The sequence below is a fragment of the Molossus molossus genome, unplaced genomic scaffold (genome assembly GCF_014108415.1).
Source record: "Molossus molossus isolate mMolMol1 unplaced genomic scaffold, mMolMol1.p scaffold_m16_p_10, whole genome shotgun sequence".
Taxonomy (NCBI): Eukaryota; Metazoa; Chordata; class Mammalia; order Chiroptera; family Molossidae; genus Molossus; species Molossus molossus.
The window spans coordinates 18,877,390-18,900,932 of NW_023425345.1; the positions used below are offsets into that span (position 1 = coordinate 18,877,390).

Sequence of the window (23,543 nt, forward strand, 5' to 3'; positions counted from 1 at the left end):
CAAGGATTTTTCGAGCTTCTGCTGTTTCTATTGGTCAAAGCAAGTCAAGGTCAATTTGGGAGAGTAGTACTCAAGAGCATGGGCCTATGATTTGGCATGATTTGGGGGCCATTACTCTAACAACCTACACATACATAAAATCCCATACATGACCTGAAAGTTTTGGGGAAAAAAGATACTTTTCATACTACTTTAAATGTGTGTCTCATTTCTGGATCTGATCGCTGGCTTATTATCTTTTTATTAAACCTTCTAATTATCTCATGAATAACATAATCACTTTGTATTTGGGGGTGTCACTTCTGTTGGAGGTGTTTATTAAATTTAAACAATGACAATATCGCCCTGGCCGGTGTGGCTCAGTTGGTTGAGCATCGTCCATGCACCGAGAGGTCGCCGGTTTGATTCCCGGTCAGGGCACATGCCCAGGTTGTGAGCTCAATCCCTGGGAGGGGGCGTGTGTCCTGGAGGAAGGCACAACAACTGCAGCACCTTCGGGTCATCAGGGAGACTTCCTGGAAGAGGTGACTAAGCTGGTCTTTGAGTGATGGGAGTCAGAGAAGAAGGGAGAAAGAGGAGAAACGTAAGCTAAACTTCAATGTCAGTGGGCGTTATGCCAGGAGACCAATTCTGTGTTTGGTCAATTTCTATCTGTAACCAAATGGTGGCTGACATGGTCCTGGTCCTTGCACTCATGGTGTGTAGCCCAGGTAGTGGGCTGGAGGCTGAAACAACAACAGCAACATGCGGCAGTAAGTAGAGGGCAGGTCATCGACGGCATGAAAATCCATGCTAGTGGGACAGGAGGGCGAGTGAACCTCCACCAGGACAGACCACCTCCGAGAGCTCATGGCTGCGTGAACAGGGACAGATTGCTCTGGCTCCTTGGTAGTTTCTACCATCTGAGTGCCAGGTGTCAAGTCTCAAACCTGCGTTCCCTTCACCATGCCATGTTGCCTCACCTGTCTCCCACAGCGTCTGGTTTACATAGCCTCAGCTCAGTGGGGGTGATGTTGCCAGCAAGGTTTGGTAGAGGCAAAAACAAAAAACACTTGCATGTCACAATGGTATGTGGTCTTCCAAAGCTCAACCCTACCTAAAAAAATCTTATCCCCTAGAAACAAATTTAATTTTTCTCCTGGGGGGGTGGCCCAATAGTTTTAGAGGGTTGAGAAAAGCAATGTTAATCTAGCCCAATGCGAGCACAGAGCGGAGTGTCCACATCTCATGTGCCACCTGGACATCTAGCCCCGGAGCGCTCCTCTCTCCAAAGGACTTGCTCAAGGTGTCTTGCCAGAGTCCACTCACACAACATGTATGTGAGTGCCTGTTATATACACTGAAACCAGATGAATTCTTCACGACAACGCTCTCATTCCGGTCCTAACCTATTCCAAAACACCCAGCGGCCCAGCCAGTGTGGCTCAGTGGTTGAGCGTCGACCCTTGCACCAAGAGGTCGCCGGATCGATTCCCGGTCAGGGCACATGACCAGGTTGTGGGCCCGATCCCCAGTGTGAGGCATGCAGGAGTGGCCAGTCGATGTTCTCGCTCATCAATGTTTCTCTCTTTCCCTCTCCCTCTAAAATCAGTAAAGGAAAAAAACAAAGAAACAAACAAACAGAACAAAACACCCACTGGCTTCCCCTGACTGTAAAATGAAGTTTCAACCAGTGAGCCTGACGTCCAAAGCCCTGTGGAAACTGACCTCACCTTGTAGTCTTGGCTCCCCCGACCCCTCTACTCTAGCAGTGCTCATCACCTATCTCCGAACACGGCCTGATGTCCCATCTTGGAGCCTTTCCTCCCGTCACAGTCTTCCCTACCCCCCAGCTGAGGGTGGCAACCCCACCCCCGCCCAACCTTGAACTGGTTTCTTTTTTTTTAAAATTAATTTATTTTTATTTATTTATTTATTTATTAATCCTTATCCGAGGACATTTTTGCATTCATCTTCAGATAGAGTGGGAGGGAGAGGGGGAGGAAGAGAGAGAGAGCGAGACATCGATGTAAAAGTGACACATCGAGTGGCTGCCTGCCACACGACCCAACCAGGGCTGGGGACAAACTTCAACTGAGATACATGCCCTTAGCGGGAACCGAACCCGGGGCTCTCTGGACCGCAGGCCAACGCTCTAACCGCTTTGTTTGGTTTTATTTTAACACTTGACTTCCCATGAGCTTCATCCTTTGACATTATATTAAGAAACTCATATGCTTTTTCCCATCCACAGAATAACTGCATCCCTGGATTGACTTTCTTAGGTTATTTTGAGAAATTCCTTATGATGATCTGTATGTTTGTGCAGCCGTTCATTAATTCATTTATTGATCACCTGCTGTGAACCAGCCCCCCCCATACCAGATCCTGGGGACACAACAAGGTCCCTGCCCTCTACTAACTCATAACCTAAAGGGAAAGACAGTTAAATTACAATGGTATCACGACTGTATTCGAGGTAGGGGAGCAGGGTGGGGTGGGGAGGAACAGCACCCCAGGCAGAGGGAACAGTGCTGCAAGGCCTGAACAGCCCAAGCAGATGGGGTTTTTGAGGAACAGGTGGGAGTTGGCTTGGCTGGGGTCTTAGGCTGCAGCACTTCTCAGACTTGAATGGACACACGAATCACCTGGGGGCTCCTGAAGACACAGACTCCCATTGAGCAGGTCTGGGGTGGGGCGGATGTTGCGCATTCCAGCAAGCTCCCTTCAGTTGCAAGGGCTTATAGACACTGGCCTGGGAGGACTAAGGCAGTGCCCGGTGGGTATCCTCTTCGGCTTTCCTTCAGGAACAGACGTAACTACTATTTGTTTTGAGTGAGTGTCTCCTAGAGGGAAATAGGATGCACTTCACCTTCTTCTTCTGTAAGTATAAGGACACACTGTTGTGTGGCGTGGGATCCAGGACAAACCTAATATTTACTGTTGGCCTTTCTCTCTCTTGTACGTCCCAAATTCCCACCATTGGCTAGGTGATCCCATACCCTCTCAAGACTCCTTTGCCAAACAGACGAGAGAGAGCACCAGAGCCCCTGTGGGGACAGCGACCTGCCCTGCTACCCATAACATTCCAACGAGGGGGAGCTTGATTTGACTTATGCTGAATACAGTGAAGCCTCACTGGTTCAGCCTCTATTGACCTGAAATGGGTGACAGTTTGGAGAGTCATCATTTACTCCTCAAATAATTTCTTCATAAATCGGACAAAGTTTGATAACACAGCTGTGACCATAAAGATGATTAAAACATTTTAAAAGATTTCAAGTAAACTCAGATGAAACAACTATTTATATAAATAAATAATCATCCATTCTTTACAAGTAATTCTGTAATTTGTTTATTTCCTGAAAAGCTCTGATAGACAAGGCGCCGCTCTACCTTCGGGGCCGTAGGGGAACAATAATAATAGCGACAGCTCATATTTATTAAACGTTATGACATGTTTTCTATACATTTGCAATGTGAAGAATCAAAAACTTAAAAACGATTTTTTAAAAAACTACATTATTGGATTTGGTCAAAACGCACCCATTACAGGAAGGCCCCCGAGCCTGTATGTAAAGCGACGAGCCGTGAGCTGTGCTGTGAGGTCGTTTCCAGCGAGGGTCGCCAAGTTAGACGGGGAAGGACGCTCTCCTCAGGACACACGGATGCCTTCGGAGAGCAGCTAGACAGACAAACTGGGTGGGAACAGGAAAAATGATTTGCTCTTATAGAAAGCTACATTTAAGCTTAATCTGGGGCATATCACTTGGATTTCCCTCTATCCCCCAATAGTCACTAAATATTGTTGGAAAATTAAAATTTAAAAAACAGAAACAAAATGCAAATTTCAAGCCACATCTACCTAGTTGTCAATCTGGTTTCCCCCCACAAATACATTCTTGCGATAATTCATCTTCAGAATATTTATGACAAATCTTTGCGAAATAATTTGTCTTGAGATTGTCATCACAATTGGTTTACCTCTTTGTGTGTCCAGGTGCATATTAAATTAAAGTAAGTTAATCCCTTGGGTTTTATGAGTGGATTAACAAAACACTGAAATACATTTAGGTTTAAGTGACATAATTTTGGTAAACTACTAAGATATTTTAACTTTTAACATAACTGTATTGATGTATTTTATACAATTGAAGTCTTCTCTTTCCTTTAAGATTGGTCATTTTTTATAGATGACTTTTCCTTTAGCTATCACATACTCGATTAATTCATGATGGCCTCCAAACTGGTAAATCAAATGCTCCCATCTAGAAAGAAACCAACATTCCTTCAGTACATACAAGTCAAAGTTATCACTGTCATTAAATGTTAATTTAAAAATACATTTTCTAGTCCTGGCCAGTTTGGCTCAGCGGTTAGAGAGTCAACCTGCAGACCGTAGAATCCCGGGTTTGGTTCCCTCGAGGGGCACGTACCTCGGTTGGTTTGTCCCCGGCTCAGTTGGGGTCGTGTGGGTGGCAACCAGTCAATGTGTCTCTCTCACATCGATGTTTCTCTCTCTTTTCTCCCCCCCGCTCTATCTGAAGATAAATGCAAAAATGTCCTCGGGTGAGTATTAAAAAAATAATAATAAAATAAATAAATAAATAAACATTTTCTAAAAATTTCTTTATACCTAGTTACAGATATCTGGGCTTTAAAAAAAAAACAAAAAACCGACATATTGCCCTGGCCAGTTTGGCTCAGCAATTAGAGCATCAGCCCACAGACCAAAAAAGTCGATTCTAGTCAAGGGCATGTACCTCGGTTGCGGTTCAGATCCCAGTTGGGGTCATGGGGGAGGCAACCGATTGAAGTGTCTCTCTCACATTGATCTCTCTCTCTCTCTCTCTCCCTCCCAATCTATCTGAAGATAAATGGAAAAATATCCTCAGGTGAGTATTTAAAAAACAAACAAACAAACAAAATAACATATATACTAACTAGGCTATGATAAATAATATTTAATAATATCATTTAAGTATTTGATCTTAAAGTAGTTGATTCAGTAAATAATGCATCAGCATTATTTTCCATGGAGAGAGTGGTCTACGACCACGGAGAGGGAAATTCTAGAGCCGCTCTCTTCGGTGGAACGTAAGATCCAAGAGCTGTGCTCGGCTCCCTGGAGTCAAGGATCTAGGCTTTAGAACAAGAAGACTCAAACTGTCACACTGGAGACCCAGATGGCAGCAGACTGCGGGTAAAGAATAAGACACCAGGGCCGGAACAGTGATGCAAGGATTTGGGATCCAGTAGGAATAAGAAGTTAGAGCCGTAGTGGATCAGAACCAGGGCGACAAGCTGTAGTGAGGACATGTGTGGCCTAGAGTCAGCAGAAGGTCAGAAGCCAGGCAGAAAAATAAAAAGCGCATCACAGAGGGCACAAGTCCAAAGTCCAGGTCGACAGAGTAGAAGCCTGGAGATCTAGGAAAGATGTAAGATGGATGAAGAGACCAGAAAACAAAGTATACCCTGTAGTTTAGGACCTGTAGGGATGACTGGGTAGCTTCTGTGCTTACACAGAGATGACACTAACGATTAGTGGAAAAAGTATTTAAACCAGGTCTATACCCTACAATGGGCATAACATAGCTTAGTTGGGAGAACACTCACCTGGATGCATTGATGATGATGAGATCTCCCTGTTTGCCAACTTCCAAAGACCCGTGTGTGTGAGATTTTCCCAGTGCGTAAGCTGCATTGATGGTGGCAGCAGCCAAGGCCTCAGGCATGGACATTCTCATGTTTACACAGGCCAGATGCATGACCATTGGCTGTGGTGGGAAGAAAAAAGTGTTGGAAGAAGGTAACAAAATGTCTATTTGCGACATTTCTTAACACAGCACAACAAATAATGGTGATTAAATGTGTGGGTGAAAATGGCTAAATTGCTATGGGAGAACTTAAACGTATACATAAAGGTTCTCATACTTTATAAAAGGCTCCTTTATTATGGAGAGTGCCCCCACGTATACTTAATATTTATGTACAGCTTTCCAAGACCCCTAGTGTATATAATAAAGCTCCCCTCCATGCTTACTCACTGAAACTTCTTTGAACTAATCTTATTCTCCAAGAGGGAAAATGGGTTATTATAAAACCACAATGCCCAAGGACAAATGAGGAAATAATGCATATAGAACCTTTTCTCCTTTCTCTATTCCTGGAGGCATTGATGTGTGCAGAAAATTACACTACAGTCTATATCTTTTTTTTTTTTTCTTGTTACACAGGAAAAATTTTTTTGATGTTTGGTATATTGCAACAGAAATATACTTAAATTACTTATATGCTTGGTAGAAATTTGATACCCTGCTCAGAAAGACATATTAAAAATGATTACCATTGAAAAGCAATAGGCATTAGGGTTGAAGTCACTGCCCAAAGCAACTATTACTCCTTCATCTAACATCTTCCTGGCCCGTGGCTGCTTCAGTCTAAGGGAGAGAAAAAATGATGTCAATGTCCAGAACTGGAGCTTTTGCAGAATAGATGTTCAGAATGGAAGAAGACTTGAGATAGCCAACCCCTTTGTCTTCTGGAAGAAGAAACAGAAACTCAAGATGAAGTGATTAGTTATTGATTGATATTTCCTGATTGTAGTCTACATTAATATACGTGTATAAAATCATAACAAGTTTCAGGAAAGCTCTGAAATGGTTCTTTCTTCTCCCTTGTAACAGTTACTCCAAGTCTTGTTTCCCCACCCTAAGGCAGAGTTTCTGAACCTTGGCTCAGTTCATTTCTTGGGCTGCATAATTCTTTGCTGTGGGGGGTTGCTCTGTGCACGGCGGGATGTTTAGCAGCATCCCTGGCTTCTATCCACTAGATGTCAGTCGTGCCACTTAGTTGTAACAAACAAAAAATGTCTCCAGACATTGACAAATGTCCCGAGTGACAACATCACCCGAGGTTGGTAACCACTGTCCTAAGGCCATCACTGCAGAATCACCTCCGTGAAAACCATGCAGCCCAACCTCACAGAAAGCACCTGGTTCTAAGAGAGTAAACTGTCTCTTGGATGCCGGTCACCCTGACCAGACTCGGTGGTTGTCATGGATGGCATGAGGAGAGTCAGCGATCTCAGGTCTCAGGGGGTAGAATTAGAACAATGGCAGTTACACAAGGTGCACGAAATGTTTTCCGTTCACACAGGGCATACAGCAAAATTCCTGAGGAGATGTTACAAAACACACACCCCCTCTCCCCTCACCCCCGGGATTTACGAGGGTTCTGGTACACAGTTATGGCGCCCACCCTCATCTTCTCAGAAAACCGCTCATGCAGATTCTGAATACTGTTAAATATCCCTAATATCTTATGCATGGTTTTTTATGTTTGTTTTGTTTTGTTTTTGTTATTTGAGAGGGAGGAAGGGGGAGAGAGAGAGAAACAGCAATCCATTGCCTCCTGTAAGTGCCCTGACCAGGGACTGAACTGATTCCTGCCCTGACCAGGAATCATACCTGCAACCTTTTGGTGTACAGGACGTTGCTCCAACCAACTGAGCTACCCAGCCAGGGTTTAGCCATGTTTTTTAAAGTATGAAGCCCACTTCATTTTTTTCTGATTATAAAGGTCATGCATACTGATTTTTCTTTAAATTAGAAAATCCTTAAACTAGTAATAAAGAAAAAGGAAGCGCCGCCCTCCCCAGTAATCCCACCACTCAGAGTCGATTTAATTCCGAGCTCCGAGTAATTCGTTTCTGAACATCATTCCAGAATTGGCATCTTTCATGAGCCAAGTTTTCTGGATCTGCATTCGAAGGGATTTGTAAGGGCCATGAAATAATAGTTTGGCATGTTGGAAGTCTGTGTCTTCACAACTTGTGCTTGCAGCTCTTGTGTGGGGGTGAGGACGACCTCACCTCAGCATGTAGGCCGTGGAGGGCAGAAGGACAGCGGAGCACCTGGCTGCTGCCATGGCAGCAATGCCTTCATCACTCACTTCTTCCAGGTGACTGATTGCCCGGGCTCCCAGCTCAGCCCCAAGCTAAGCAGAATGAGTAGAGAGAAAAAGATTTAACCAACAGCAACAACAAATCAATAAAGTGCCATAAAACTGTGTTTCCTACAAAGATATAACAGCACTCTACTACTAAGATTTCTTGTCAACTACCTGTCACAAGCACAATCCCCAAAATAGACAGTGGTTTGTGATGGACATTCATGTGAAAAGTAGCTGGCGTGCTGTTTCAAAAATGGTTCCTAGACACAAATGTTTGCTGACATATACACCAATAATAAACACTCAGAAAGGGAAACAAACAAACAAGCAAAAAAACAATCCCATTTACCATTGCAACAAAAAAATAAATAAAATACCTAGGAATAAACTTAACCCAGAAAGTAAAAGACCTGTTCCCAGAAAACTAAAGGACACTGAAAAAAGAAATAGAAGATGTAAAACAGTGGAAACATATGCCATGTTCATGGATCAGAAAAATCAACATCATTAAAATGTCCATATTAGCCCTGGCCGGTTTGGCTCAGCGGTTAGAGCGTCGGCCTGCGGTCCTGAGAGACCCGGTTTCGGTTCCTGCTAAGGGTGCGTACCTCGGTTGCAGTTTGTCCCTGGCCCTGGTCGGTTGTGCGGGTGGCAGCCACTCGATGTGTCCCTTTCACGTCGATGTTTCTCTCTCTCTCTCTGTTCCTCTCCCCCACCCCCCACTCTACCTGAACAAAATATGGAAGAATGTCCTCGGGTGAGGATAAAAAAAAAAAAAAAAGTTCATATTACTCAAAGCAATCTACAGATTCAATGTAATTTCCTATTAAAGTACCAATAGCATATTTCACAGATCTAGAACAAACACCCCAAAAGTTTATATGGAAGCATAAAAGACCCCAAATAGCCACAGCAATTTTGAAAAAGAAGAACAAAGTGGGAGAACACAATGTCAGATAACAAGTTGTACTATAAAGCAATCATAATCAAAAGAGCCCGGTACTATCACAAGAACAGACATATAGATCAATGGAACAGAACAGAGAACCCAGATATTGACCCAAGACAGTATGCCCAACTAATATTCGACAAAGGAGGCAAGAGCATACAATGGAGAAAAGACAGTCTCTTCAATAAATGGTGCTGGGAAAATTGGACAGCTATATGCAAAAAAAATGAAACTAGACCACCAACTTACACTATACACAAGAATAAACTCAAAATGGATAAAAGACTTAAAGGTAACTTGTGAAACCATAAAAATCCTGGAAGAAAATGTAGGCAGAAAAATCTCAGACATCATATGTAGTGGAATTTTTATTGATACATCACCTAGGGCAAGAGAAAGAAAGGAAAAAATTAATAAATGGGACTACATCAAACTTAAAAGCTTCTACACAGCACAAGAAACCAGCATCAGATTAAAAGAGAACCCACTCTCTGGGAGAATATATTTGCCAATCATACATTGGATAAGGAGTTAATATCCAAGATATATAGATTACTCATACAACTTAACAAAAGGAAGACAAAGAACCCAATTAAAAAGTGGGTGGAGGATCTGAATAGACACTTCTCTAAACAGATATACAAATAGCCAAGAGACATATGAAAAAATGCTCGTCATATTTAATCATCAGGGAGATGCAAATTAAAACGACTATGAGATATCACCTCACACCTGCCAGAATGGCCACCATCAACAAGTCCTCAAACAACAAATGCTGGTGAGGATGTGGGGGAAAGGGGACTCTACTGCACTGCTGGTGGGAATACAGACTGGTGCAGCCACTTAGGAATACAATATGGTGTTTCCTCAAAAAATTAAAAATGGAACTGCCATTTGACCCAGTGATCCCACTTCTTGAAATATATCCTACGAAGCCTGAAACAACCATCAGGAAGAATATATGTACCCCTGTGTTCATAGCAGCACTATTTACAATAGCTAAGATCTGGAAACAGTCCACATGCCCAACAGTAGATAAGTGGATAAAAAAGCAGTGGTACATATACACAATGGAGTACTATGCAGCTGTAAGACAGAGAGATCTCTTACCCTTTGAGACGACATGGAGAGACCTGGAGAGTATTATGCTAAGCAAAATAAGCCAGTCAGAGAAAGTCAAATACCACATGATCTCACTTATTTGTGGAACATAATGAACAAAATAAGCTCTTGACCAAAAGAGAGCCATAATCATGGAAGTGGGAAACAGCCTGACAAACCTCAGAGGGACAGGGGGTGGGGTGGGGGTGGGAGGGGTGGGAAAAGATAAACCCAAGTACTTATATGCATATATGCACAATCAGTCAATATGGACACTAGGCTGAGGAAGGCAGGAGGAGGGTGGGAGTGAGAAGGAGGGGTCAGTGGGGAAAAAAGGGGGACATCTGTAATGCTTTCAACAACAAAAAAAATGCTTACTGACATTCTTCAGACATTTGCTAAAAAAGAAAGTTTTATGGATCTTATGAATCAGAATAAAACATTGAGTAATACTGGTAATAAAAATCTATTATAGCATCATACAATCACAATAAAAAGGTATTTTGGAATGCCATCGTTCTCAGTGAAAATAGATTAGTCAAGAAAACAAACTAAAAATGTGGATCATGTATAATTTGAGGATACTATTTGAGCCTGATTTCTCTCCAGACGAAAAGTTTGGGTTAGATTGTTAGAAGAAAACCAAGACAAGGCAATGCTACGGTGCTCACGGAACCATGCCTTAACGTGGATTTCTTCTCATCTTTGCAATTTTACACACATGAACACACACACACACACACACACACACACACACTTTGCTCAGGATGAAAGGTGGTATGTTAAGAAGACATGTTCCAAGGAAAGAAGAGTAGAAAATATTTGGCATTATACTGTGGCCCAGGGAGGCTGCTGTCCCCCATACCAGGGCAGGGAAGAGCTGGCCCCTCATCAGCAGCTGGCTCAGGTCAAGAGCGTTTTGGACCACAGGACAGACTATGTTCCCCAGGGAAGTTCTCTTCTGGCCTTGGAAACACCCTCACTTTTCCAAACTTTATTTGCTCATCCTGGGTATTGACCTCTATTGATGTAATTCACTAGTCACTCTCTACGAAGAAAAATATCTTGTTGACCACCCAGTTCACATTCACTTAACAAATATTCAACAACTGTTTACTAAGTAAAGTCCATCGGTATGGCAGGCACCGTGCTCATCTCCAGGGCCAGGGCCATGGAGGACCTGGCTGCAGTCCTCGGTGTTTGCTGTCCAATAGGAACCACAGAGGAGATTTTAACCCCGTGAGACAAATACAAGAGGAGCTATAACCGCTGTTGGAGAGGCTTGGGAAGGACCCCAGAGACGCCTTGGCTAGGATGAAACATGAAAGGGAGTTCGAATTAGCCAGACAAGGGTTAGTTCAGACTAGAGAAACCACATGTGCAGAGGTATGGGGTAGTCAGTGTACTAAAAGTCATTTATTGTGGCTAGTACGTGGTAGACAGGGTGAAGGAGATGAAAAGGGGCGGGGGAGATAGAGAGGTAAAGAAGGGCTGGATCCTGGCAAGCCTACACATAGAGAGTTTGGAATTTGCCCTCTGAGCCTTGAGGTGGTTTTAAGCAATGGAGAGGAAGGATGGATGCATGATGGGGATGGATTAAAGAAACAGATTAAAGTAGAGGCCAGCCTGAAGGCAAGAGTAGTTGTTACAGGAATCCAGGTGACAGCTGATGGTGGTTGGACTTAGGCAGTGGGGTGAAGAGAGGCGGACCTAGAGATATTGAGGAGGAAAACTGGCAGGACTTGCTGGTTGGTTGAAATGTGGTAGGTGAAAGGGAGGCAGGAGTCAAATGATGTCGGGTTTTTTACTTAAGCAATAGATAGATAATGGTGTCATTCACTGGGGCAGGAAACACAGGGCATGATTTGGAAGTGATATTAAGGGATCAAGCAGAACATGTTGCGGTTAAGACACATGTGGGGTGTCGTATCTACATCTGTATTTAGCTCTGCACCCGACTCAAGAGCTGTCTTATCCACTGATGAATTCTCAGTGCCTACAACAGTGCCTGGCACACACTAGACATTCAAATATTTGTTGAAAGCATGAATAAATGAATCTGGGCAAGACGCATAGATTTGAAAATCATGTTGTAGCTATTAACGGTGTGCTTCACCGAAGTTCACCTGGATGATGTCACAGAAAGACCCTAGGAGCTGCACGTGAAATGAATAGACTCTGCTGGTGTGGCTTTCTGTACCAACCAAAAGAGGTTGTGAATTTAGTCAATGAGACTACAAAGGTACTTCTTTTTCTACTAACATCCCCAGCAGGTGATAATAGAAGAAAATGACCAGCAAAAAAGTAAATTTCACGGTGTTTGAACAAATTTCCCCACTCTCTGCCTTTTCAGAAAGCTGCTCCTGTCGTTGAACAAACTAGGTAAGTTTTCCATAACATGAGTGTTGACAAAGGAAAAGCAAACAGTCAATCGTACCTCCGCAGCCTTCATCGGGTGGAGTTCATCCCCGTGGAAGTTAATCTGTAGCCCTATATCTTTTCCACCTTGTAGAATCCTTCTGGTAGAATCCAGATCAAAGACACCCTTCTCACAGAACACATCTATATTGTCAACGTGAATCTGCCCATTTCTGCCAAGTTCCTTCAGCTTCGGGAGGTGGTTATTGATGATGTCATCAGCAGCTTCAGTAGCAGTTTTTCCTCTGGGGGAAGAAAAGAAGATTTCCATGTGCAAATATTTTTTTAATTGGAGAAAGGATTTTTTGGTGCTTTGACAGGCTGGGCCCTTAAAATCAAATAAACACAGAGCTCCACCACTTGCTGGCTATGTAACTTTTTGGACATGTTATTTAGGTGTCATTTGGCAAATTGCATACTCTGAGACCCAGGCTTCATCACTAGAGATCAGATGCAGACCTCAGAGGCTTACTGGCAGATGAAGAAAATCTTTGTAAAACTTTGGTCCTGTGTTTGACACATAGAAGCCTCTTGTTCAATGAACCATTTGGGTGGCTAGATAGAGGTGGACCATGAGGAGACAGGCACTTATATATAATCCTCAAGACAATCGTATAGAATAGGGTGTTATGTAGCTGTTTTACAGGTTACTAATTCATGTTCAAAAAAGTTAAAAGATGCCCTCAAAATCACCCAGCTGGATGTAGCCAAGCTGGATTCGAACCCAGGTCTGTTATCACTCCAAAGCCTGAGACTTTTCTACCAAGTCACACTGTCCTTCCTACTGAAAAAAAGAAACTAAACCAACAGACCATCACACACCTTAGAGTCCATCTGAAAAAAATCTGCTTTCTATAGACAGGCTGTCCCAAAAGTCTTAGGGCAGTTTAAAGCTTTAATGATTTCAGAAGTCCTAATACTAAAAACATACAACAGACATCATTGGAAATGTTATCTATTTGTGTTTCTTTTCTACTTAATTCATTTTGTAACTTTTTAATAATAAATTTTAATGTTAATTTTTTTAGTTCCTCTGAAGATGGTACACAAAAAATTAGCATTGAAATTTCATTTTTTAAAGTTCACAAAACAAAATACATTTATAAAATGTATAAATTCTTTTTCAAATAATTTTTGTAAGCCTGTAGCATTTCTATATCTACACTGTCAAAACTTCAAACTGCACTGAGACTGTGGAGAAGCCTGTGAATTTCCAAGTCTTGGATTTTTTTGGATCTTTTCATTGGGGAACTGCCTTCCAGTCTAGAAATTCCAGAACAGATGAGGTGCAGATGCAGAAGGAGACAGCCATTACCGTAGAGCCACTAAGGAAAAACATTTTTAACTAAAGGGGGAATGTTTGCTGTTAAAACAAACATAAACAAAGATAAAAACTGTTCTGGGTCACTTGACTACAAGATCGGACCTATCTCCTAAAGAGTGTTACTGTTAATCACGAGAGTGCTTTTATGCTGTCATGGGAAGCTACAAGAGACATTTCTCTTTCTTAATCAAAAGAGTTTTGAGCATCTCCTTTCATCATTAAGGGATTGGCAAAGTGATGGGTCTGGTGGGGGTCACCTTCCTAAAACCATGTGTGAGATGACTGACAATTAGACTCAGAACACCTTTCCAAAGGCTTCTTTCTACTGGTCTCTGCAAAAACTAAAGTGCTGAGCCACTGCTAGAGAAAGCAGCCCCTTCAAGCCCGACTTAAACCAGGTGCCCATCGGCTGAGGTTACTTTGGCACTGAGTGGGCCCCGCAGTAAGTGGCGGAGATGCCGATGGGCATCTGCCGCCGGGCGCGCTCGATCACACGGAGCATCTTCAGCTCTGTCTCCAGGTTGAGGCCGTATCCGCTCTTGCACTCCACCAGCGTGGTCCCCGCCCTGGTCATGCACTGCAGCCGCTGCTGGAAGGAGCTGAACAGCTCCTCCTCCGAGGCCTGGCGCGTGCACTGCACCGTGAAGTTGATCCCTCCTCCAGCCTGGTGGATATCCATGTATGTGGCTCCTGCCAACTGAACACAGGCTCGCCGTTAAGCGGGACAAATCAGGGAGGTTGCAGGCAGGTCTATAGAACCTACCTGTAGGGATAATATTCAGAACGACTCACAATCAATATGCCAGGGCACCAGCTGATTAGAAAGTGGGGGGGGGGGGCGTCCCAGGAAAGTACTGGGGTGGCAGAGATGGGAGATGTGGTGGAGGAGAAACTCGTGAGCTCAGCTCTGTTAAAATGAAGATTCTCCAGCTAGAATTTTAAAATAAAATTATTATACTTGAAATGATTGCTAATCCTGTGCACAGTATAAAGATTGGAGACAGTTACAAACTAGTTAGTTTTGCTGTAATTTATTTTCCATAGTCCAGGCAAGCAAAAATATCCATTAAAAAGACATGTAGGGTCCTGGCCAGTTTGGCTCAGTGGTTGGAGTGTCAGCCTGCGCTCCAGAGAGACCAGGGTTCGGTCCCGCTAAGGGCATGTTCCTTGGTTGCAGTTTGTCCCCGGCCCTGGTTGGGTCAAGCGGGTGGCAACCACTCGATGTGTCCCTTTTACGTCAATGTTTCTCTCTCTCTCTCTCTCTTTCTGTTCCTCTTTCTCCCTCCCACTCTATCTGAACAAAAAACAAAGGAATGTCCTCAGGTGAGGATTAAAAAAAAAAAAAAAAAGACATGTAGGGGCCCTGGCCAGTTAGCTCAGTTAACCCTGATTTGCCAAGGTTTCGGGTTTGATCCCAGGTCAAGGCACACCCAAGAATCAACAATGAATGCATAAATAAGTGGAACAACAAATTGATGTTTCTCTCTCTCTCAAATAAATTTTTATTTTATTTATTTTATAATCCTCACCTGAGGATATTTTTCCATTTGTCTTCTGATAGAGTGGGAGGGGACAAGAGGAGGGGTGGAGTGAGAGAGAGAGAGAAACATCAATGTGAGAGAGACACATCGATTGGTTGCCTCCTGCACAACCCCGACCAGGGCCGGGGACTGAATCGCAACAGAGGTATGTGCTCTTGGCCAGAATCGAACCCGAGACTCTTTGGCCCGTGGGCTGATGCTCTAACCACTGAACAAACCGGCCAGGGCTCAAATCAATTTTTTAAAAAAACATGTAGGCATATGTTGCAAAGCCTGATAGCCTACAGACTCTTTAGAAAAAGATTTGTCTATGTTGGTTTATGCTTCATTTTTATTTAACATCATTCATTGAAGTTACCTTCATTGCAAACTCGTGAACTCTTTCACCAGCCCATACTGGATGTGTGTGTGCATCCACCAAACCTGTAATCAATAAATGAAATCATTGTTAAAGTTAAGACCTAGAAAACCCTTAGATAGCAGGCCAGCTATACCACTCTGCTCTTGGAAAGCGTGATGGTGGTCAGCCATCTTGGAGGGCATGGAGGAGAAAGAATTTGTCTGTTAGAGCCTGGCTCTAATAAAGGAGGGTCACTCAACATGACGAAAATATCCTTTCAAAAATACAGCTCCTAGGCCCTGGCAGGTTTGGCTCAGCAGTTGGAGTGTTGGCCTGCGGTACAGAAAAATACAGCTCCTTTTACCCATTAAGCCATGCTCAGCAAGGGAGCTTTAAAAACAGGATGTCAAATCTATTAGTGAGCAAAACTAAGGACTATATCACCAAGGAATAATCTGGGCGTGAAAACAGAATCAAAATCCCTATTGTCAAACTTGAGAAGAAAAAATATAAAATCAGAAAGATGAATCTTTCTTCATGAAAAACTATATATTTTTATTAAAGATAAACTATAAAGCAATCACTTGGAAATTTTGTTTACCCAGGTACAATTCAGTAAAGTATGTCTTTCCAGAATATTCAAAATACCTAACAGATCAAATGACTGACTAGTGGGTTCTGACTTGGAGTAAAACCAAAAGTCCCTATTCAGATCACTTTCTATGTATTCTGCTCTTTCTGATAAGGTTTTACCCTGACTTTATCTTCTATCTCCCACGAGCTGGTAGAAAGCTGTCAGATATACACAGTACACACTTTAAATGTATAAATCTTGGCCTCTGTGTTTGTACAGAACTCAAAATTTGAGCAACTTTTTTCAGATCATTACATGAAGCCATAAAACATAGATCATGTAGGAGAGAATGGTAAATAAACTGATTCTGTTGTCAATCACCAAAGATACAACTTCAGTGAAAAAAAATTTTTTTTTCCTTTTCCATCTACAGATGGGTCCTTTGTTCACACTCTATACTAATTTAAAGTGTATTCTAGTAGTAGTTTTCCCTGTTTGCCTTTCCTACCCAATGTATTAATAAAATTCTTCTGACGATTTTTGAACCTAAATACAACACAGCTGGTCTCTGTTATGTGAGTGGGAGGAAGTGGAATGAATGGATGGGTTTGAGTCCCAGGTTGCCCTTGACCCATTAGCAATCTTGGGTAAGATATTTCACCTTACCCTAAACTTCAGTGTTCTAATCTGTAACATGCCAGTAATGATACCTACTTTACAGGGCAGTTATGAGGATTCAACATGCTTGTAAAGCAGCTAGACATTTAATAGTAGAAACTCAATAAATTGTTGTTATTATTATATTTTAATATCACTGTGAGGCCCTCTTTAAAACAACCTACTACTCTTCCTCTTTACATTACTAAAACTGCATTCAGGGTTTTACTGAAAAGAAGCTGATACCCGGTAAGATGCATTTCCCAGAACAGTCAATTCTTTCTTCAAATGTTTCTTCTGAAAACTCTTTTTGGATAACATCAGCAGGACCAATGGCTTTTATCAACCCATCCCTGAAGAAAAATCAAGAAATAATTACTAAAGTTTGGGGAAATAGTGTGAGAAATCTGGCTAATGATTTAAAGTATGTTATCAATGTCTCTTGGTGTCAGTCAATATTTATTGCGTTTCCTTTTTGAAGGTGTGTCTTTGGAAAAAGTTACTCTAGCCACCTGTAAGGCAAAAAGTCAACTCATGTGCAGCAGAGAATGCTAGTTGTTCTTTGAGATCAATGTTCCCTTTCCCCATGGTGCTAGATTCCTAAAATGTAGCTGGAACACATGACCACCCAGAATGAAGATTCATTACCCAGTCTCTTGGCTGCCTGGTGCAGCCATGAGACTAAGTTTAGCCAATAGGATTGTTTTCTCTTCCTCTTTCCTACAGGCTGGAATATAGACACCATGAGAGACAGAGCAGCCATGTCGGATGTTGGAATTATTGGAGAAGAAGTGTCTTGCACAACAGAGCAAGCTAGTGAGGGCCTGAATCCTCAGGACTCCACACTGTGGCCATCAGCTATACCTGGCTTCTTAGTTTTGTGCAATTCCCTAAGCTGATACTAGCAATTTTTTGACAGTAACACTGGAATTGTTCTTATCCCTTTGTTAATTAGAAACAGACACTTTCCCTAAAAGCTGGACTCGTACACAGCCCTAAGCAGCCTCAGCTCAAGGGTGAGACTCATCGCTCTTGCACAACCGTCCTGCCACGTAATTCTCCAGTTCGAATTGGCATCCAACCCCCCATTCCCGCTCCAGGCCCATCCTCCCAAACTGGCCGTTCTTTTATTCACTTCGAGCGGGAAGCACAGGTGTGTTGAAAACGGCCTCCTTTTCTGGTAGCTGAACCGTAATTTCCTATTACTCCAAACCATCACCATCTAAACGTTTTCCGTGGTTCTCAAGCTTTAGTGCACAGAAGGGGGTGAGAGAGGTATCTGTAAAAATTCAGGTCTCAGAGCTCCACCCACAGAGATGCTGACTCAAAAGATCTGGGGACGGGGTGGGGGGCAGGTGGGTGGTCTGAAATCTGTCTTTAAAAAACAAAACTCAGGTCATCTGACGCAGGTGGTCTCCTGGCCGCACTTCAAGAAGCGGTGGAAAGAACGCCAACCCCTTCTGATTGTTGGACAGTATTTCATCAGAAAAGGCGGGACCCTGCAGCAGTCCAACGTGTTGGCAGCAGGTTCCTGCACGGCAGCCCTGCTGTGGCTCCCTGGTTGGGGAACGCCTCGACCCGCTCTCCGTCCGCAGCGCGCGCGGGAGAGAGGAGCGCGGGGCCGGGCCTTACTGCCTCCGGGGCCCTCCACCCGCAGCACTTACGTGCCCACCACCAGGCTGGCGCCCTCCAGCACCGCCGGGCTGCGCAGCGCGTCCCGCGCCAGGAAGCGCTCCCCGCGGGCGCACACCAGCACCACTTGGCGCGCGTTCTCCAGCAGGAGGCGGTGGTCGCCCGCCATGTCGCCGCGCCTGGGTCCCGAGTCACCCTGCTGCGCTGCGCGAGGGACGGCGGCGGAGGGGCAGCCCCGCAGGCGGCGCTGCCGGGCGGGAGGGAGGAGCGGGGGCGGGCGCTCGCGGCCCTTCCCAGCCCGGGGGGATGCGCGCCTCCTCCCGAACCGCGGCAGTAAAACCCTGGCACCAGGGAGCAGCGTGGCACCAGGGAGCAGCGCGTCGATTAGTAAGCACTGTTATAAGGAATATCGTCTTTTTCGGTCGCCTCGTCACATTCGGGTAAATGCGGTAGAGAGTATGGTCCCTACTTCACAGATTTTAAAACACTGAAGTTTGGCCTGGCAGGTGTGGCTCAGGGGTCGAGGTCGACCCATGGACCAAGCGGTCACGGTTCGGTCGGAGTCCGGGCACAGGCCCGGTTGTGGGCCCGATCCCCAGCGCATGCAGGAGGCGCCAATCGAAGTTTCTATGTCTCTCTCCCCCTCCCTTCCTCTCTCTCTAAAATCAATAAAGAAAAAACTTTAAAAAGTAAATATGAACTGAAGTTCCTCCCCGAGAGACAGAGGTGGGCTGCGACGAACACGTGGCCGGATGGAAGGGGGTCACTGGCGAGGGCGCCTGGAGAGGGTCAAGGGGGAAGAAACCTGGCGGGGGCAGGCGCAGGACCCTGGGGCAGAGCCCCGGCAGCGAGCGGAAGGCGGGAAACCTCTGCCGGGGGGCGGGGGGCACCTGGACGCGGGGGCTGCTGCCCGGAACCTGGAGGGAGGAGAGGGGGTGCGGGGGCGAGTTGCTGCTGGGTCCGCGCGGCCGCGACGCCGGGGGGCGGGTGCCGCGAACTTTTCGGTTGGCCAGCTCCGCTCCCGGATCCCCTCCAGCGGGTTTCTCCCGGATGAAGGGCGACCGCCGTGGGGGAGGAGAGAGCTGAGACTAGAGAATGGATCGGCCCCACCTTCCTGGAAAGAGTGAGTGAACCGTTTTCTGGATTCAAACTCCTTGAGGTTAAACTGTTTTCAGCTTCGTGCCCTCCACACCCCCAACTGTATCTGGTCTGGTCTTTCCTCAAGTTACAGTACATCCAAGGTTGGAGACAGAATCAAGTTTTTTAGGAAGATGCTCTATAATTCTCACCTACATCTCTTCCCGATGATCAGTTGCTGCGAAAACACTGTCAGGCTGGGGTTGTGGTTTGGTGCTTCTTAACTACTTCATTAATTTATATTCTTTTAGTAGAAGCTTTGTGTTGTGGAACATACAAAGACAGGAAGGGCACTTTCCTTGCCCAGCACAGACTACAACCAAAAGGAAGACACTTTATGGATACAATAACATACCATAAAGGCAAGCTTGAGTCCCCTAAAACCATAAAATATAAGAGCAAATCAATTTAGTGGCATTTTAAAGCCATTTTAAAAGAACAGAAAGCACAATAAATAAGAATATACTTTACATCATAGTGTGTCCATAAAAGAGAGAGACCAATCAAGTAGAAAAGAGAGAGGGCAAAGAAAAATAATTGAAAAGAATTCAGTAGAAAATATGAGTAAAAGAGAACCAAAAGGAAAACAAAAATCCACAGATTATTCGTAACAGCTCAGACACACAATCACAAACGGATGTGTGTCTCTATATATGGTTTTTAAAAGAAAGGTATAATATACAGAAAGAAATAGAGAAAAGTAGAAATAGTGGAAAATAGAAACACAAAATCACTAATTCATAGAAAACATTAAAATTTTATATTTAAAAAATTTTTTTTTATTGATTTTAGAGAGAGAGGGGAAGGGAGAGGGAGGGAGAGAGACAGAAACATAGATGAGAGAGACATAGTTTGGTCACCTCCTGCATGCCCCCCACTGGGGTTTGGGCCCACAACCTGGATTGTGCCCTGACCAGGAGTCCAGCTGGCTACCCTTGGTGCATGGGTCGATGCTCAGCCAGTGAGCCACACCAGCCAAGCTTAAAATTTTATATTATAAAATTTCTGTAAGACTTAAATGTAACATTTTGCAATTATAAGTATATTTGCAGATTTATGCAATTATAAAGGACGGAGTGAAATTATAGGAAAATAGAAGACTTTGAGGTTCGATAAACTTGTCTTAATCCCATTTCTGTTACTTATGAACTATTTGTTGTTGGGAAATTAATTTTCCTGAGCCTTAGTTTTCTCATCCATATCATGGGGATAATTGTTTCTACTTTATGGACTTGTTTGAGCTTTAAATAAAATCACTTAGCCCAGTGCCTATCTCTAATAAGTCATAGCTATTATTATTATTATTATTGCTATTAGTTTATTTTAATCCTGCTCTTTGTCTTGCTGGTCAATTAAGTTAAAGATTAGATTTCAATAGTATTAGATTTCAATAGCATTCTGGCTTGCACCATGTACCTAAAGTTCACAAGTTCTTGGCAGGTCTAAAAGAAATTGTATTTTTTAAAACGGAGATTTATATCTGTGGGTGAACTGAGTGCATCCACAGTCCAGATAAACATTATTGTGGGAAAAGTCCCTGCAAATGAGAGGTTTTCAGAAGCAAGAAGGGTGAGAGTGCACTGCCCTCCGCCCAGGTCACTGTTAAATAATTCCAGAGAGATAGGGATCGTGTTTTTCCTTAGGAATAACCAATACCCTATAGCACTTCTTAGTTTACAGAGTACTTTTTACATCATCCGACTCACATTGGCTGATCTCTTTTCCCCAGTCTGCCTTCCACTTGACCTCCAGTTGCTTTTTTCAGTTTGCAAAAGGGGCAGTCAGAAATGTCAATGGAAAAGTCCACACAACATAGCTAGCTTGACGCCAGCAGGGACTTAAAGGTCAAGCTGAAGGTGATTTCCTCATCATTGTGCTCCGATTCTGACCTAATCAAAAAAGGCAGCCATTGGGCAGCCCAAGGACCTGGTGGCTGCTGGCTCTCGGGTAAACAAAAAATTGCTAGCTCTGGTCTAGAAAGAGGACACAGTTCACAGCCCTTTTTCCTAGTGTTTGTCCAAGTGGGTGGAAAGGAGGTGGGAAAATATTGAAAAGCATTGGGTCTGAGAGAATCTGTCTAAATCTTCATTTGCATATGGGAGATAAAGTTCTTTATCTCATATTGAGAGAATCTGGAAATCCATTTTCATTGAGTTTGTAGAGTTGAGAAATTCAAACACAAACTTCTTTGAATAATATCTGGTAGACATTGTTATTGTTAATTTTATGTGGACTTCAGGTTCGGGCATTCTGAAACCCCCCGCCCCTTTCCCCACTTCTGCGAAGCTTGGAATGATAAGAATTCGCACTAAGGTGGGTCAGATTCCCCAAATTTGCACTGACATTGCTGGTAGATTCCTCTCAAATGACCTGGTTTCCAGAACTTTAATTCAGGATTTCTCACAGAAGCTAGTTGTCAGATTTCTCGATTCTTCTCATACGCTGGTAGTTATTGACAAGACAAGAAAGAGGACACATCTGGATATCTCCTTAGAAGATAGTAGGAGCAATTATTTCCCTGCCAGCCTGCCGTGACGAAGCACTGTGCATACATTATCTGTGTTTGAAAATTGCAACAAGCCTGTACAAAAGGCGTTAGTGTCCATACTTGATAGAAGAACCTAAGGTGCCCTGAGTTCAGTTGGGTGGGCCTAAAAAGGGGGGGGGCTGATAAGAATCAGAGGCAGGATTCAAACCCGCTTGCCCCCAAGGCCAGAGTTTTTCCTCAGTGCGTTCATGCTGCCTCTGCTATGATACACATCAAAGGACCCGGCTCAGTGACCTATACATATAATTGCATAATGTTAGAGGAATGTAAAAAGTAAATAAATCACCCTGGCCGGTTTGGCTTAGCAGTTAGAGCATTGGCCTGCGGTCCCGAGAGACCCAGGTTCGGTTCCCGCTGAGGGCACGTACCTCGGTTGCAGTTTGTCCCCGGCCCTGGTTGGGTTGTGCGGGTGGCAACTACTCGATGTGTCCCTTTCACATCGATGTTTCTCTCTCTCTCTCTCTCTCTCTCTCTCCCTCCCTCCCTCCCTCCCACTCTATCTGAACAAAATATCCAAAAATGTCCTCGGGTGAGGATAAAAAAAAAAAGTAAATAAATCAACCAGCATGGTGTTCACTTGGTAGAACAGTATATGTTTCATGTACCTTAGATGTCTAATATAAATATCAAATTTAGCATGTTCTGCCCTGGCCAGTTTGGCTCAGCGATTGGAGCATCGACCTGCGGTCCAGAGAGACCCGGGTTCGGTTTCCGCTGGGGGCACGTACCTCGGTTGCAGTTTGTCCCCGGCCCTGGTTGGGTCATGTGGGTGGCGACCACTCAATGTGTCCCTTTCACGTCAGTGTTTCTCTCTCTCCCTCCCACTCTATCTAAACAAAAAAATGGAGAGGTGTCCTCAGGTGAGGATTAAAAAAAAAAAAAAAATTAGCATGTTCCAAACTGAAACTTTGCTTGTCCCAACTGCTCCTTCCCTCATAGCCTTCTCTGTTTCTCTCTCTCTGTTGATGGTAACTCTAACCTTTCTTTCCTGGGCCCTTTATCTCATACCCCACATCCAAACCATCAGCCAATTACGTAGGTCTACTTTTCAAATTTATCCACTACTATCCCAAGACCCCATTATCCCTTGTCTTCCAACAGGTGTCCCGATTGGACCCTCAGCTCCTTCTATATCATCCTCCCTTTTGAAAGATGGGGAATTGAAGCGTGAGGATTAAGGAGCATGGGAGGCCATGCTCTTAGTCACTAGCCTATACCACGTCTAAAAATGATGGTTTGCAGCCACACAGCACCATTTAAAATCCCTGATTGCTCTGAGCTCTTGACCTTCTTCAGTTGTCAGACGTTGGATTTGAACATGTATTTTAGAAATGAATTTGTAGGCATTTGCTATACAATTCAACATTTTCCCTCTCTTTTGGTACGGAGC

General features: G+C 43.9%; 1 protein-coding gene across 1 annotated transcript; it reads right to left on the bottom strand.

The window, feature by feature from the left end:
* Positions 1–3,355: 3,355 nt before the first annotated feature.
* AMDHD1 (amidohydrolase domain containing 1) lies at positions 3,356–18,637 on the bottom strand. The gene is made up of 9 exons (XM_036250830.1): positions 18,501–18,637; positions 17,083–17,189; positions 15,624–15,688; positions 14,144–14,421; positions 12,420–12,645; positions 7,853–7,977; positions 6,326–6,419; positions 5,596–5,756; positions 3,356–4,247 (listed from the first exon to the last, which is right to left on the bottom strand). Exons 1-9 carry the CDS (start codon positions 18,635–18,637, stop codon positions 4,160–4,162), a joined length of 1,281 nt encoding a protein of 426 aa, XP_036106723.1. The 3' UTR covers positions 3,356–4,159.
* Between the last annotated feature and the right edge of the window lie 4,906 nt (positions 18,638–23,543).